The 15,817-nt window shown below is 38.6% G+C and overlaps 2 protein-coding genes across 10 annotated transcripts in view; one reads left to right on the plus strand and one right to left on the minus strand.

The window, feature by feature from the left end:
• rcor2 (REST corepressor 2) overlaps nt 1-4,163 on the plus strand; it is an 11,808-nt gene extending 7,645 nt beyond the window's left edge. For all 4 annotated transcript variants that reach the window (XM_016566086.1, XM_016566087.1, XM_016566088.1 and 1 more), the window contains exons 9-13: nt 525-764; nt 1,318-1,395; nt 1,703-1,760; nt 2,476-2,684; nt 2,841-4,163. In XM_016566086.1, coding sequence (XP_016421572.1) covers nt 525-764; nt 1,318-1,395; nt 1,703-1,760; nt 2,476-2,684; nt 2,841-3,206 — 951 coding nt within the window. In that variant the 3' untranslated portion in view covers nt 3,207-4,163. The remainder of the gene's footprint in view (nt 1-524; nt 765-1,317; nt 1,396-1,702; nt 1,761-2,475; nt 2,685-2,840) is intronic.
• A 1,830-nt stretch (nt 4,164-5,993) lies between these two features.
• mark2b (MAP/microtubule affinity-regulating kinase 2b) overlaps nt 5,994-15,817 on the minus strand; it is a 49,375-nt gene continuing 39,551 nt past the window's right edge. For 2 of the 6 annotated variants that reach the window (XM_016566078.1, XM_016566083.1), the window contains 4 exons: nt 14,830-15,093; nt 12,707-12,733; nt 10,019-10,054; nt 5,994-8,235 (listed from right to left, as the gene is read on the minus strand). In XM_016566078.1, the coding sequence (XP_016421564.1) occupies nt 7,806-8,235; nt 10,019-10,054; nt 12,707-12,733; nt 14,830-15,093 (757 nt within the window). In that variant the 3' untranslated portion in view covers nt 5,994-7,805. Of the gene's footprint in view, nt 8,236-10,018; nt 10,058-12,706; nt 12,734-14,829; nt 15,094-15,817 lie in introns of all 6 variants that reach the window. The other 4 variants (XM_016566080.1, XM_016566079.1, XM_016566081.1 and 1 more) reach the window with 4 other exon arrangements.

Consider the following 15,817-nt stretch of genomic DNA (forward strand, 5'->3'; position numbering starts at 1 on the left):
CTCTTGAGGTATTCGGCCAATCACAACGCGTTGGATAGCTGGCCAATCAGAGCACACCTCGCTTTTTCAGACCGATGAGCTTTGTAAAAATCGACGCATTTCAGAAAGGAGAGGAGAGGGGGAGAAACAATAATGTACAGTATGTGGAAAATAATGTGTTTTTTTAACCTTAAACCGCATAAACACATTTCATTACACCAAATACACAAAATAATGTTCTTTTTAGCAACGTTATATGACCCCTTTAAACTATTCAACACAGTATTTTGTTTATTCTTTGATAATAGATATATTACATACAGCTTTTAACTCCATACTAATTTAGAGACTAAATGGAATATGAAAAAAAATCAGCAGCCAGGGACTAGTGAAAGCAAAAATTTGTTTAAAAAAAAAGATGACCAGTCACATAAACACCTATTTTCCTTTAAACATTTACATGAATTTTAACCTAAAATCTTAATCTTAAAAAATAGACTGCATGTGCGTGACTGCATTTACACTGCATTTGTGCTGCTTTTCAGATGACAAAGCAGAGCTCTGGAAATGGAGGAGGAAGTGATAAAGGTTCAAGCAAGTCTGGTCTGACTCGGAAAGAGAACCAGTGTGCGCAGTACCGTCACCACCCTCTTCGCGCTCGCCGCAGGCCTCCTAAAGGCATGCATCTGGAACAGGAGGACATTGTTGGTCTCTCAGTGTCCACTGATTCAGGAGCTGTTACTCTCAGACAGCTGGACACACAGTTAGTGTCACTGAAGAGACAGGTAAAGTGCAACGCATCAAATCACAATGGGTTTGGTAGTTTGTAAATCTGAGAGACTCGCAAGTGAATATACGATGGAGGAGTTTGTGTGCTACGCAAGTGTTCAAAAGTTTGGAATCAGTACGTTTTTTTTTTTTTTTTTTTATTCAGCAAGGATTGATCAAATTGAATTTTTTTATTTAAAAAATAACACTATTGATCAAATAAAAAAATCAAATAATCCTAGAAAAATGTATTTCTATAAAAATATTAAACAGCACAGCTGTTTTCAAAATTGATGATAAATGTTTCATGAGCACCAAATCAGCATAATAAAGTGATTTTAATCATGTGGATCATGTGACACTAAAAATTCAGCTTTGCCATTACAGAAATACATTTTAGAGCGTATTAAAATAGAAAACAGTTCAATTTAAATTGTAATAACATTTCACAGTATTAATGTGTTTTTGATAAATGCAGCTTTGGCGAGACAAAAAAAAATTTACTAATGGAAATATAACTACACAACAATCACCACTTAGAACATTTTTGCCTCTCTGTTTTGCTTTTAGGTCCAAAGTGTCAAGCAAACCAATAGTGTTCTCAAGCACAACTTGGGTGATGGAATCGAAGCCTTAAGACCATCAGAGGTACGTTTCTACCCGCATTGCTCTGATATACAAACTACAAACATTTATCATTTACACTACATTAAAAAACTGGCATACATGTAGAAGTTAAAAAAGCAAGACATTATTAAATCCATTTAATGTATTTTGACAGTTTGAATGTACAGGCTTAGTTTCTGAGATACTGATAAGGCCTAATTGCATAATATTTTTAAAGTTCAAGTTTGTTTTTTCTCTAAGAGCTTGCCAAACCTGTAAGTAGATTCTGGGCAAAATGCCAATGTTATGCTACATGATAATGTTTCTCCCTGTGCTGCATTTCCGTCAGCCCACCCAAAAAATCAACTCTCGCTGGACAACGGAGGAGCAACTCCTGGCTGTTCAAGGTGAGCTGGATTATTATCTCTTATTTCCTATGATCCCTGAATATACATGTAGCATTTAAAACGAATGGTTTTAATTTTGAGTGTTTTCAGTGTTTAGACAAAATAGCATAGAACTTTAATATCAGCTATTCATTGGTTATCAGGCAGAGCTGTAACATCATGCATCCCTGGTTAAAGCTTGTATAAAAAAAGAATGCTTCTGTAATGGCGGGTTTGAGAGCAGAGAAGACCTTCGCAAAACTAAAGAACCCAAAAAGATCACTTCTTTACTTGCACAAGTTGATATCGTAAAATAGAAGCTAAATTATCCAGCTAACCAACGAGTTAACAAAATGTATGGTACAACTAATATCTGTCCTAAAAATATGGTTTCAAGCTAAATTAGCGAGTACCTAGTCACCAGCATGCACTCTTTTATGACAGTGGGAGATTGATTAAATTTAGCATGAAATCAAAATGGAGAATTCTTATTGTTCATGGAATATTACAGTATTTATTATCAATTATTTATCTTTGCACAATTTCCAGGTTCATGCTGATTTGACCAAATGTCATTATGCATGTGTGTTCAGAGCAATACAAAGGGAATTCCCATCATGTACCTTGTTTCAAAGCAAGATACTACATACTGAATTAATAAGAGTATTATTCTGGTTGATTATTTTTGTTTAATTTTAAGCATTGCTGAGCAGTTTTTCATCCACATTCTCTCCAGCCGTCAGGCGATACGGTAAAGACTTTGCATCCATAGCGGACGTGATTGGCAACAAGACAGTGGCGCAGGTCAGCTCATTCTTCGTCAGCTACCGGAGACGCTTCAATCTTGAGGAGGTGCTACGTGAATGGCAGGCAGAACAGGAAGTGGTGCAAGGGGGCAGCGGGAGGACCGTGAACATGGAGCTGAACGGGTCGTCAGATGATGAGGTGAGAGAGAATGAGGAAAAAGACTATTTGAATTCGTCAAGGCTTTTGAATAGGACGTGTTCCAGCAGGCAGGGCTTATTTATCTTAGAGATAAAGAACGGTTAACAACAATAGAGGAATTCATTTTCTCTTTTCCATCGTTCTTTGTTGTTACAGGTGAAGATGGATGGCGTCTCTCCGCCTCATTCTGACAGTCCACTGCCCTCTTCTGATGTTAGTGTGGCTGGGAACCCCAACTCTGCCCAGTCCTCCTCACCCCTCACTCAACCTCCACCCTTACTGCGCCCTGCACCCCCCTCAGCACCCCCTAGCCTGCTGCGCCAGCCTCCCCCGCTACAGACGCGACCTCTACAAAACCGGACGCCCCACAATCACCCTCCCCCTCCTCTCATCAGACCCGCAGTGGTGACCTCGCTCCACCAGGGGGCACTGAGGAACTCTCTAAGTTCCTCCTCTGCCTCTGCTGGACAGCTGCCACCCTCACTAGTGGGGCTGAAGGTGGAATCCCCCCAGTCACACTGATCGCCATGTAGTATTTGCCCTTTTATAATGGTTTAAGACACCCAAATAGTCATTTAACAGAGAATTTGTTTTTACATCACTGTAAAAGGGCAATGTGTAGTAATGCCTCTCAAATATAGGAAAAAAACCCCGAGGTGAACTGGAAGCAAAGCTGGACATGCACCAAAACACACATTTAGCAAGTCAGGAAGGATTAAACTGTACAGTGTGATTCGCTTCTCCACTACAGGACCAAGGAGAACCCTCCATGATATACATACATATAAACCACAGTCTTGCCAAAAAACAAACCCATCTGTCCTCAGGTTCTACAGCTTTACCTCGTGAACAGTCTCAAGCACAACAGCTTCCACTGTAATTACAGCTATTGAATCACCTTCTGTAATAGATGCTCAGCGGAAGTTGGAAGTTTAACCAAAATTGTGGGGTAAAAACCTTATACACTGGAATTAAAAACTGCCACAAAACGGACTGGTGTGAGTTCCTTCCACCATCTTTATGGCAACGGCTGCATATCATCTAGTGTGCATGACTACAGGCACTAGTGAGTGTTCTGAAGTGCACCTGGTGTCAGGAAACTTTGTGTATACTCACTCTCCCAGTGAAGAGCCATGTTGATAGTCATACTGGGTGAAGCGGCTTTGTTGTTTGTATAATTAGGTCTTTAAGATATTGTTAGGTAGTGAATTTATGTAGTACTAGTTAATATTGACTAAGCACTAAGTGATGCAAAATACTTGATTTTTTTTGTTGCAACTCTGGAATACACTGATTTCATCTCGCTCTTAAAGGCACAAACACAGAGGCATCAAAACACTAAAGATGATTCCCGAGGAAGCCCGTGCAAGAGTTCTCGTTTCTTCCAAAATGTTGTATGTATGTGAGAACTGTTTACATGTGAACTGGATTTGTTTGTGACTATTTTTGTTTTAGACTTTTTTCAAAATAAAGTGAAAATGACCAAATGATTTTGTTGTTATTCTGCAGATATTTTACATGCTATGTACTGACCTTTAATTTAGAGCAAGAGAAACTGGGGAGTGACTTTATTGTGCCAGAGATGTCACTTTTTTTGTTCACAGCTGATTGGTCCAGTTTCTGTTTGAGATCTTTTATCCAGAACATTGACCTGCCTCAGAGCAGGTTAGCCGTGGAGCGCAAGTTATGCTGATGAACACCCTAGGATGCCCAAAACCATGAAAGTGGCTTGGCGAAAAATAAATTGAAACTTACCTGGCTAGCCAGCTAATCCGGCTTCATGGTATAGGCCCCAGGTGTGATATGACACATTTTTAGTAATTTTTTTACAGGCATCTTATATTAAGCACAATTATTTTTAACCCATTAACCACATTTAATATCAGTTTAATTCTCCATTCTGTTTTCTAAAGTTCGACACCTATGATAGCTGTAGCTCTAACAGTAAGAAATAAAAATTAAATCTGCCCATTTTAAAATAAAGAAATACTTTGTTTTCAAGAAGCACAGCCGTGTTTTCGGCTTACATCTGTGTGAACGGAACCGTACTGGACAAAGTCATTCAGCGCGAGTGAACCACTTTGTTTTAGGCACACGCGTGTTTTGTGTTTGTTGAGTTTTCAGGGGTGCTTTTAGTAACTTACAGACTTTGAGATACGAGATGTCAGGTTTTCAGCTGCAGTCACCGTGTTCATCCGCAGTTTTGTAGTTTGAGCGCGACTCAAACGGTCAAGCTCCTCTACTTAAGTATGTTATACATAAAAGCCGCTGTTGGTTTATTAAGATTTGAGAGATATAAACTCCGTCCTCGAATGGACTCGTGTGTCACCTATGATGTAACTTTCCAAAGTAATAGATGTCTCCATATTAAATATGTATATAATTGTCACTGGTTATGATACTCACGACAAGCTTGAGAACCAAAAAAGGGGACTGGCATCAGCTCGTTGATCCACTTGCGAATGCTGTATTTAAGGGGAAAGTTTAAGACTCACGTCTGTTATTAAATACGGTTGTCAATTCCAAACACATGCACTCAAAAACAAGTTTGTATTCGTAAATATTACCCTCCCGCTGTGTTAATACAATAAGTCCTCCGTTTTTGTTAGGGGTCAAAATTAATCACTTGATCTTTTTTTTCTTCTTCTTTTTACTGACTCTTTACTGTTTTTAAATTTGTCCATTTTTGGCAAATTACATGGAAACAGATGGGGTGACCCGCTGACCCCTAATACCAGGGTAGACAAAATTCGTACAGCTTTTCCAAAACACATCTTCACATTCATGACCCCAAATAAGGAAAAAGTCACACTTCAACAATACGCAAACACTTCATCCAGTTTTAAAGCAGTTTAAATGTAGGTCAAATTGACCCCATCACAAAAGTAAGGGTTAAGTAACTAAAAAGTAATAGATCATATTTAAATTTCTTAAGCTTTTAGTACTGCGCCTATATAAAAACCTATATATATTTTTAAACATTGTTTTCTTCATAATAATCAACCTTAATATGTTTCTCATACAGTATAAATGGTTCCTTCTAAATTGAAATATATAGCTGCTTTTATAGTTTAGGTTAGGATCATCATACATGGGGATCCTCAAAAAGCTTGGAAACCCCTTGTTTAGGACAACATATATATATATATATATTTAACTCAGATTTATCTTAGGACCAATTGTTACTATATGCCAATTACAAACAAGTATATCAAGAGCTTAGATTAGCAATCAAGCATATCTTCAGATATGCCACAAATGGGTATATTAAATGTCAGAACATACTGCATTAGTTTTAATACAGTCAGCTTGAATTTAATTGTTTTATTACTATCATTGATCATAATCATCTTTGCACAAAAAGAAAAAAAAAACATTTGGTGTATTTCTATGCGAACCCCCCTAACCCAACAGCAAAGAGTCTGACACAAATAATAAAATTACAGCAACGAAAAACTTGTGTGAATAAAAACAATCAACCCTGAAGAAAAATAAACGATACTTAAGATAATTGGATCCCAGCACCTTGAACAAATGATCATTTGTGAGAACAGCAAAGTACATGACAAAAAAAAAGATAATCATTATTTTCTATGAAGGTATAAAACACAGATGTGCACAGTTGTCCCCCAAAACTGGTGACAGACTTTTTAAGGAGATCTGATCCCAACCCCCTTCCTCTTTACACAACAACAGAGGTGACAGTGCGCCCGATGTCAACTAGAGGATGCATGCAAGCATGTACAGCTCAGCAGAAATGGATGGAAACACACTGTGACTCTCTAGCTCATAGTCAGTGTACCTTTTTGCTCTCTCTTTTACGCAGACACATCTGCAGGTTGGTTCCCATCTGCTCGAATTACTGATCTGCTTGTGTGAGAATGACATCCGAACTGATTTCAATAGTGAAAATGATAATGCCAACAAAATATTGGAATGAACAGAATGCCAATATTTGACTCTTCATGGCAGGTACTTGTTGTCTCAAGGCTACATATTAATAGTCTCTGCATTGAATATGAAACTAAGCGAGCCTTTTGGTTATTCAGATATGACACTCCATCATCTCTCACACATACATACACATTCAATCACGACACGTTTTCATAAAGAGTGTACCACCAAATGCGTAACGCCAAAAAGCCACCCGCAGACGAGACCGAGGTGGAAAGTTCTTGGCTTGAAGCATGAAAGGTGTTGGATGCAGAGAAGAGCTCGACATCAGTTCCTTAAGTCACGAAAATGGCATGGGAATGATTAGTTGCAAAGATTGAGTCCTTTAATGTCTTTTCCAGTGACTTTTTTTGTTTTAAGTGTGAGGAGAGTACTTGCTGCCCCATAATCCTTTGCGACAAAGCGGGGCGAGAGTGTGAAAGGTTCAGTGGGAGTCATGTGGTGATTTTTCAGACATTCTTTATACAAAGGCATAGCACGATCAATAACACGAGACCACACACAAAAAAAAAGAATAATATTAAAACATAATCATTGGTAAATACAACAATGAAACATTTAATTTCTATAAGAAAATAAAAAAGGCAACAGAAATTCACCCATTCCAGTACAGCAAATCTAAACCCAGCCGATTAAGTATTAAAATCACCTTAACCAGAATTTATAATCCTCTCAGTATTGATCAAGTTCTGGCTCTTACTGAACAACGGTGAGGCGTAACCCTGTCGATAGAAGAAGAGGAAGAAATAAACACAGAGAGAGAGAGAGTGTCTCTCTCTTAAGGGGGCACAAACTTCTGTCCTAAACTGCCCACCTCCACCCTGTGAATACTTTAGGGCCACCCCTCTTACAAGTTTGGCGTTTTAAGCTCTATCCCTTTCAATAGGCAATAGGTGCGTTTGTGTGCGAGTGTACAAAGAGAACCTTTGTGAATTGAACATGTTCAGGACAATGAACCAAGAACCTGCAGAGATTATTCTTCCAAAACTCCTCAATGAAGGGCCAGTGTGCTACTTTTCCCCCCCCGTTTGTATGAATCTGATCTTATATCTCTCTCTGTACCTAGCCATACCAGCAGGTTGTGTTTGAGCAATACGATCCTCACTCATCCCTGTTCAGAGACTCTTTAATATGCTACTTTTTCACTTTTCTCATCTCTTTCTCCTCTCACAGTTTCAGCTCATTGGCGATTTTGGAGGCGATGTTTTTGAAGGAAATAGACGTCCCAGATATCCTCTTGAAGCGCACGCCGTTAAGCGAGAGGCGGGGCAGCTTGCACACCTCCATCTCCCATTGGACGAAGTCGTCGCGGGCGGGGTTACCAGCCATGCACAGCAGCATGTAGCACTCGCGCAGCTCATACTCGCAGCTGTTGGCGTCGAGAACCTTCCGAATCTCCTTCATCATCTCGCCGGGCTCCATGGAAGACGTGGTCTTCATGCTCCAGGTGAAGCGGAGTGAGCGAGGCTTCGCCTGGTCTCTAAGTGAAGACACGGGAGCGGCCGGAGGAGTTCCGCCCCCGGGGGAGGAATCTTTGTTGTCGTCTTCCGGCCCTACGCTGGTCTTCTCCGACTTCTCTGCGCTGCTGAGCATAGATCTGTAGAGACAGGGATGGAGAGAGAAGGATGGAGGTGGGGGAGGTTGAGAGAATGTCGGTAGGGGGTGAACGAGGACAGAAAGGAAGGAACGAGAGAACAAAGAGGATGTGGGAAAGTGCGTGGGAGAAAAGTGAGAAATCGTTGAGAGACAAAAAAGAGGGTTGAGGGAAATTGAGGGCGTTGAAGAGAGAAAGGATGAGGCAGTGGACATGGTTGGAGAGAGACATATGGCAATAAACAACTGGAAAGCATGCATGCATCCGTTTGTGTGCAAATTGATGTAGCGCAAACACATGGAACAGTGAAAGGCTTCTGCTTCAAGCGAACACCTTTCATTTATTAGGCATTCTTGTATCTGCCGTGCTAAGGATGTGAAGTCGCACCTCACATGCTTAAAGTAGAACGTTTTATTGACTCTCGAGTGAATATGACAGTTGCGGGAGGCCTGAGCCTGTTCAGTTTCACGTTGAGCCTTTAAGAAGCTCTAAATCTCCCTCTGATAAGAAGACTAAATATGACTTGGTTTGTTCAGTTGACTTAATGTTGCTCAGTGACAAAAGCAAAATTGGGTTCAGCTGGGTAAGTATGCTAGTCAAAATAAAGAATGCTTCAAGCTGCCTTCAAGTTCTGACAAATGTGGAAAATGATGTGACTTTAGTTGGTAAAAATGGCATTTTCATATTTTAGGAAGATTTTTACTACAACAAAATGAAAACATAAACAATGCACATTAGGTGCGCAACTGATACTTTATCTACACTATCTTTCAAAATACTTTTATTCAGCAAGGATGCATGAAATTGATCAAAAGTGACAGTAAAGTCTTTGACATTGTCACAAAAATTATAAAAAAAAAATATATATATATTTTTGCTTTCTATTCATCAATCCTTTTTATTTCAATTCGAAACAAGTATTAAGCAGCACAACTGTTTCACATTGATAATAAAAAATCGTAATAATATTTCACAATATTACTGTTATTACTGTATTTTCGATCAAATAAATGCAGCATTGGTGAACAAAAAAATGAAAACAAAATGTAATGACTCCAAACTTTTGAAAAGTAGTGTACTTTAAAATGCACGCGCTTTTACGTAAAAAGTATTTTCTGGCGAACGTCATCACTATTCATCATCAGCAGTACCCAAAATGCCTATAAACTATATAAAAATTCACAATTAAAACTTAATTATGATTATTTATTTAATTGTATCAGGATTGAAATGAAGTCAGTAATTATATTTTTATGGTGGTGCCAATGCATGTTAAACTCATAACTATATGATCGTATGACTTGAAGGCAACATTGCATTCGTAATACAATACTAGTACTTCTTTTGGTTCCTGTTCATGGTGATGCTCAAAATATCTGTGACAAAGTGCTGGTTCGAATTGAGAAGTAGTGCAGATGTGTTCACAGAATTAAAGATTTGATTATTATAAGCAGTCCCCAAGCAGAAAAGTTTCAACTGTGCATGCGTTTGCCATGTAGAAACAGAGAGACAGGCAGTAATCTGAAATGTATTCATTGTAAACAAACTTAAGACACAAATTATGAATCAATTAAAAATCAAAACACATCCCAGGTACTCCCACACACACACACACACACATGATCATCCACGCTGCAATTAATCTTCCAGTTAAATCCCACTGGTTAACTACTAATATTTGTTAAAAACCAATTATCAACCATTTAAAAGCCCCTTTGCTGCCCGATTACACCTCCTAAAGAGCTACTGATTAGGTCTGATGAAGAAATCCTTGTGTTGTTCTCACCTGATCCCCTCCTCTTGACCCTCTCCCTCATAGGGGCTCCTCGAAAAAATTTCAAGAGTTTAGTCTTAGTCTGAGTTCTAGTTTAACTCATTCAGTACAGTGATCAGGATGGGGAAGGACTGTCTAGCGCCACATGAGCTTATGAAATCATTTACCCCTCCAGAACCACCACACTCCACTGATTCACTTGTTCATTCCCATTTTAAAACTAATTTCAATGCTATTTATGCAGTGTATCGTCTGTAGCCTCCTGCCCACAAAAGAATCACAGGAGTGATGTTATACATTCAGTACAACAGCGTAGTACCCTGTGTGATATTGCTTTGATATATTATTATTTGTTACAAAAAAATGCACACTCACACAGTTATTGAGCTGATCTACTGTATGCAACTGGAACTGTGCATGTGTAATGCCAATGAACAGATGAATCAGACAGACTGCTTCAGTAACATGAAGTGGGGAGGAATGATGCAGGTCTGTCCAAGATGCTCTTAAGGATTCTACAGAGCCCCATCACCATGGTAACTACTCGCATCCAACAGTCACCTGCCCCTATAGTCTGTCTGGCCGAGCACACAAGCATCCCGAACACGCCACCAGACACACAAACAGACAAACAGCCCCTTAGCAAACTGACAATACCGTCAGAGCCCTTATGCTAAGAGTCACATTAAAAAAACGCCACACAGAAGACAGAAACACACCAACTCAAGTCACGTGGACAGACAGTGAGACGATGAAAGAAACAGCTCAGGACTTTGTTAGTGCGTCATAACAAATGGTTAAAAAACGAGCAAAGCAGCATTTGAGCTGTTTAAGCACTGAAAGAAACATGAGCCATTACTTTTGACGAATCCTGCAAAGAACAAACAGTTGGTCACCAAAAGACATGAATCACAAAATACAGGCTTCAGGTTTGACCACCAGAGGGTGCAAAGACATATTTCCTTTAATAAACTGCTCGGTTACGCCTTCTGTTGGTCTCTAAAACGATATAAGCACCTCGCATCACTTTAGTTACTAAAACATGAACAGGTTATCAACATAATCATGTCAGTGGAAGAAAATGTCTTTGTTAATTCAAACTCCATGTTTTTGTGCCAGTGGCCCAAGTGGTTAGTGACTTCAGACAGATGGTGACGTCCATTCACCAGGTGCCTGTGTGTGTCATCAGTCAAACAGATTCTGACAATGCTGCACAAATAGAGAGAGAGAGCAGTGCGATGGGGAAAGTTTGGTTTTAGGTGTTTGAGCAGGACAAAGCCTGACAGCTGGCCGGACTCAGCTTCTGTAGCTGTTGTCATTGTTAATGAGCAAGTGAAAGAAAGAGAGAGGAAACGCTTCTGAAGACATTCTGCACAAGATAACCATTCTTTATCCATCAGTCTTTGTCATCCTTTAACCGTTTTCCTTTTACATTTCCAGCTCAAAAAATACCTGATATTAACATTTATCTTTACAATGGCAGCCTGCCTTTAGCATAACAACATACTTTCTAGAAGTGACATTTAGATGATCATAATTAATATTGTTAACAGTATTTTGTTGCCCATTTTTTGCTCAAGATATTCAAGCGATGACTTCCTCTCTATGAGCCAAAATGAGGAAGACATGGTGTAAACGACCTGTGCCAAAACAATTGCAACATACACTAGCGTTCAAAAGTCTCGTATGCTCACCAAGGCTGCATTTATTTGATCAAAATACAGTAATATTGTGAAATATTATTACAATGTTTTCTATTAGAATATACTTTAAAATGTAATTTATTCCTGTGATAGCAAAGCAGCCATAACTCCAGGCTTCAGTTTCACATGATGCTTTAGAAATCATTCTAATATGCTGATTTGGTGCTCAAGAAACATTCATATTTTTATGGTAACCGTGATCTTTTTATTTTTATTTTTTACAGGATCATTTGGTGAATATAAAGTTAAAGGGGTCATATGATGCGATTTCAAGTTTTCCTTTCTCTTTGGAGTGTTACAAGCTGATTGTGCATAGATAAGATCCCTGAAGCTGCAAAGACTAAAGTCTCAAAACCAAAGAGATATTCTTTATCAAAGTTAAGACTCTGCCACGCCCCCCTAAAAACGGCTCGTTCTAACACGCCCCACATATCTACGCAGTATAGAAATCTTTTGTAAGACTACAAATATCTTTACTGTCACATTTGATCAATTTTATGCATCCTTGTTGAATAAAGCAATTCATTTCTTTCAAAAACCCATACAGACCCAAAACTTTTGAACAATAGTGTATGCAAGTAACTGTGCTTGTGGATTTCATTTTCCATGACACCATATCCTTTTAGCCGTCTTAATTTTGACATCAGGTCCTGTTATCAAAGCCCTGTGTTATTCGAGCAGGCAGAGACACTAGTCACACACAGAATCTGGGACACACAGGTGAGGTCACCAGATAAACTGACGGAGGGAAAATAAAAGGATGGAGACGGGGAGGAAAGGCACTGGGTGTTACTGTGGAAAGTTGAAGACGGTGGGTTTTTTAGGGCTGAAGTTGGTCGTTAGTGCTGGTCATGACACTGCACACAAAATAAACAACCAGGAAAAAAAGGGCCAATCACAGAACACACTGAGGGATGTAGACAAGGAACAGGGAAAGAGAAATAAAAAGGTCAAAACAAGCCTTAAACAAAGGGAGGTTAGGGTCATCGTTGCCTACCTTCTGGGGAATCTGAGTGACAGATTTCTACAAAACAAAAGTAAAAGAAAAAAGAAGAAAAAAAAGGAAATGTATATATGTAAATTGAAGAGCAAAAAGGCAAATGAAAATGTCATAAAGTGGTCGGGTTGCCCTGGACACAGCAACAATCAGTCTGGGGTTATCGGTTTAAACTGTACAGAATGAGCAAATAACATTAGTAATCTGGGTCACTGCATGCAAATATATGGAAGTCAATTATTAACACGCATAAAAGGGTTGGAATGCTTACACAAACTAAGTAGAGCTAAACCGCCTAATCTGAAGTATTGTTAAAGCCAACATGAAATCAAAACTGACCCAATTTACTTAATTCATGGCACAATAAGACTGGAAATTTAGTACATGTGCACAGTTAATCATTGCAAATGACACTAAAGAAAAATAAATTGTCTTCGTAACTTTTCATCATTTAGCTCCACCTCTGAAATGACTAACCTTCATGACTGGCATAGGCCACTCGGGGTGAAAATAACATTAACCAATAGCCAGTAGTTACTGTTTCAGACATACTGTTGTAGATAATGCAACCTTTCAATAAAATAATCTAGCTGGTAATTTCAAGGCATATTACATTAATATACACTACCATTCAAAAAGTTTGAGGTTGGTAAGATTTTTATTGTTTTTTGAAAAGTCTCTTATGCTCATCAAGGCTGCAGTTATGTGTTTAATAATACAGTAATATTTTAATACTCTGTATTTTTAATACTGGTTTATAGTTTAATACTATTACAATTTAAAATAACTGTGTTCTATTTTAATATATTTTAAAATGTCATTTATTCCTGTGATGGCAAAGCTGAATTTTCAGCAGCCATTGCTTCAGTCTTCAGTATCACGTGATAATTCAGAAATCATTCTAATATGCTGCTCAAGAATCATAATTACCCCAAACATTTGAATGGTAGTGTAATAAAAGTTGCAGATATTACCTATATTCAACAATAAAACTGAAACAGAGGCATTACCATTAAGGTATAACCAGATGCTCACATACATGCCTGGCCCCATTTAGGCATTTAATGCCCATTTTTCACTAATATTCTGTTTCGTTTAGAAAAATATCATATTTCAGAAGTAAAACGGGTTGTGAATGTCATTTCATGTTGACCGTAAGAAAAGATGTTTACATTCATTTATTAAAACGCACACATCTTGTTCATGGCGAACCATTCCCACACTGGCTTGAACGTATACACAAAAGGACACAAAAACAAACAGACAGATACACACGGACAAAATGCTATCTGTCATTTCACCCTTTCCTTTGAAATCTGAGACTGAACAGAAATGAAAGAATAATACTGAACATGTAGGTGTTCTTATGTTCCTCAAAGTGCAACTGAGATTTTTCATCTAGCAGTTTAAACATGAGTTTTGTGCTTTTGAAGAAGCAATGTAAGCCGTAAGTTTTTTGTAAACTGGCACTAGAGAGTGGATGCCAAGGTGTCCCCTCCACAAGTATTTATAGAGCAGGGGAATGCAATACCTCAGCTGTTACCAAGGATACTGTCGCTATGGAGGTGCGGACAAGGTAGATATGTGTGCTGGAACTTGGAGACAGAGATGATGAAACTGATGAGAAATCTGCATGTGCTTAAATGAGCCGAGATTCGTGTTGGGATTATGGGTAGTGACAGCACTTTGATTGCCTTATGAAGGCCTGACCTTGCGGGTGAAATGATGACAATACCCAAGACTCTGTTGAACATTGCGATTGCGTGTGCCGGCGTTTTGCAAGAACAAATCCACTTGTGAAGCTGTTTGATCACAGACGGACAACCAACCAGCATACTAACTGAATATAATGACAGACACCTATGAAATAACCCTCAGCAGGAGGTGTGAGAATGTGTTCGCCTTGTCTTCAAGTCTCTTTCTGTTATTTTTCATCATCACCTAGTCTATCTTTAACTGATGAAAATACCCGGCATTCATCGCACTCATCCTCACACCACCACGCTCAGCCACAATCGGGCTTCTCGGGCTGTTAGCACCTCCTGAAATCAGTGACTTCCCCTGTCATTGCTCCAGCTCCATGTCAATCTACTGATTTATCCAACACTTGTTGTCTATCTCACCTGCGCACAAACTTGGAGGTGAACTTGCTGAAGATGCCGGAAGCCGCGGGTCGTCGTTGTTGGCTGTTGCCGTGGGAGAGAGAAGGGGAGGCGGGGGTTCCGTGGTAAGGAGAACCCTGTTGGTCCCGTGCGCCTCGCTGCTGGCCGAGGTGGAAGGTGTTGCGGGTGGGCACCCCTCTAGGGAAATTGGTACGGTCCGTCCCAGCTGCGCTGCTGATATTGTGGGCTGATGGGGAAGCACCAGGTGCTCTCTGTGGGGGATCACTGTGACAAAGCCATTTTTCCCCAAAGAAAAGGAAACAAAGAAAGATGAGGACATGGCAGGATCAGTATTTAAAAATGTATATTTACTTTCATTTTTTTTTTTTTTTTAAATAAAAGTGATTTCAATAAATATTTAAATGCATTTTAAATGTTTTCCATTTAAATAAAATGGACATTATTTAAATAAAAAAAACAAAAAACATTTATTTTAAAGTGTCCTTGTTGCACGTTATGTTACAATCAATTATGCATAATTATATGCACAGGAACATGTTAATATAACTCAGTACTTAAATATACAATTACACTGTAACAATGACACTGTAAAATAAAGTGTAAACTAAAAAATTAAATAAATTTTAAAACCTTCATTAAAATTTTATTTTTAATGAAGGTTTTAAAATGTATTTAATTTTTTAGTTTACACTTTGTAAAAAATAAAATAAAATATGGGCATGGAAGGTTGATTTTCACTACTTATGTCTGCAGAAAGAATAGCAGATAATGGGTGTTTCAAACCTGCTTTGTAAATATGAAAAACATTTGATTTATGCATTCATAAAACAATCTCCATAAAATCATGTTTAACTTAAAAAATACAGATTTAAATTACGGTAAACCAATAGTTAAAGTATCAGGAGCTCTGTTCTGGCTCTTGCAGTGCTCAAGTACTTATATTATTTAATCTCAAAATAATAAAATACGTCGACTGCAGAGAAGAGAA

The sequence above is a fragment of the Sinocyclocheilus rhinocerous genome, unplaced genomic scaffold (genome assembly GCF_001515625.1).
Source record: "Sinocyclocheilus rhinocerous isolate Xijiao unplaced genomic scaffold, SAMN03320098_v1.1 scaffold19, whole genome shotgun sequence".
Taxonomy (NCBI): Eukaryota; Metazoa; Chordata; class Actinopteri; order Cypriniformes; family Cyprinidae; genus Sinocyclocheilus; species Sinocyclocheilus rhinocerous.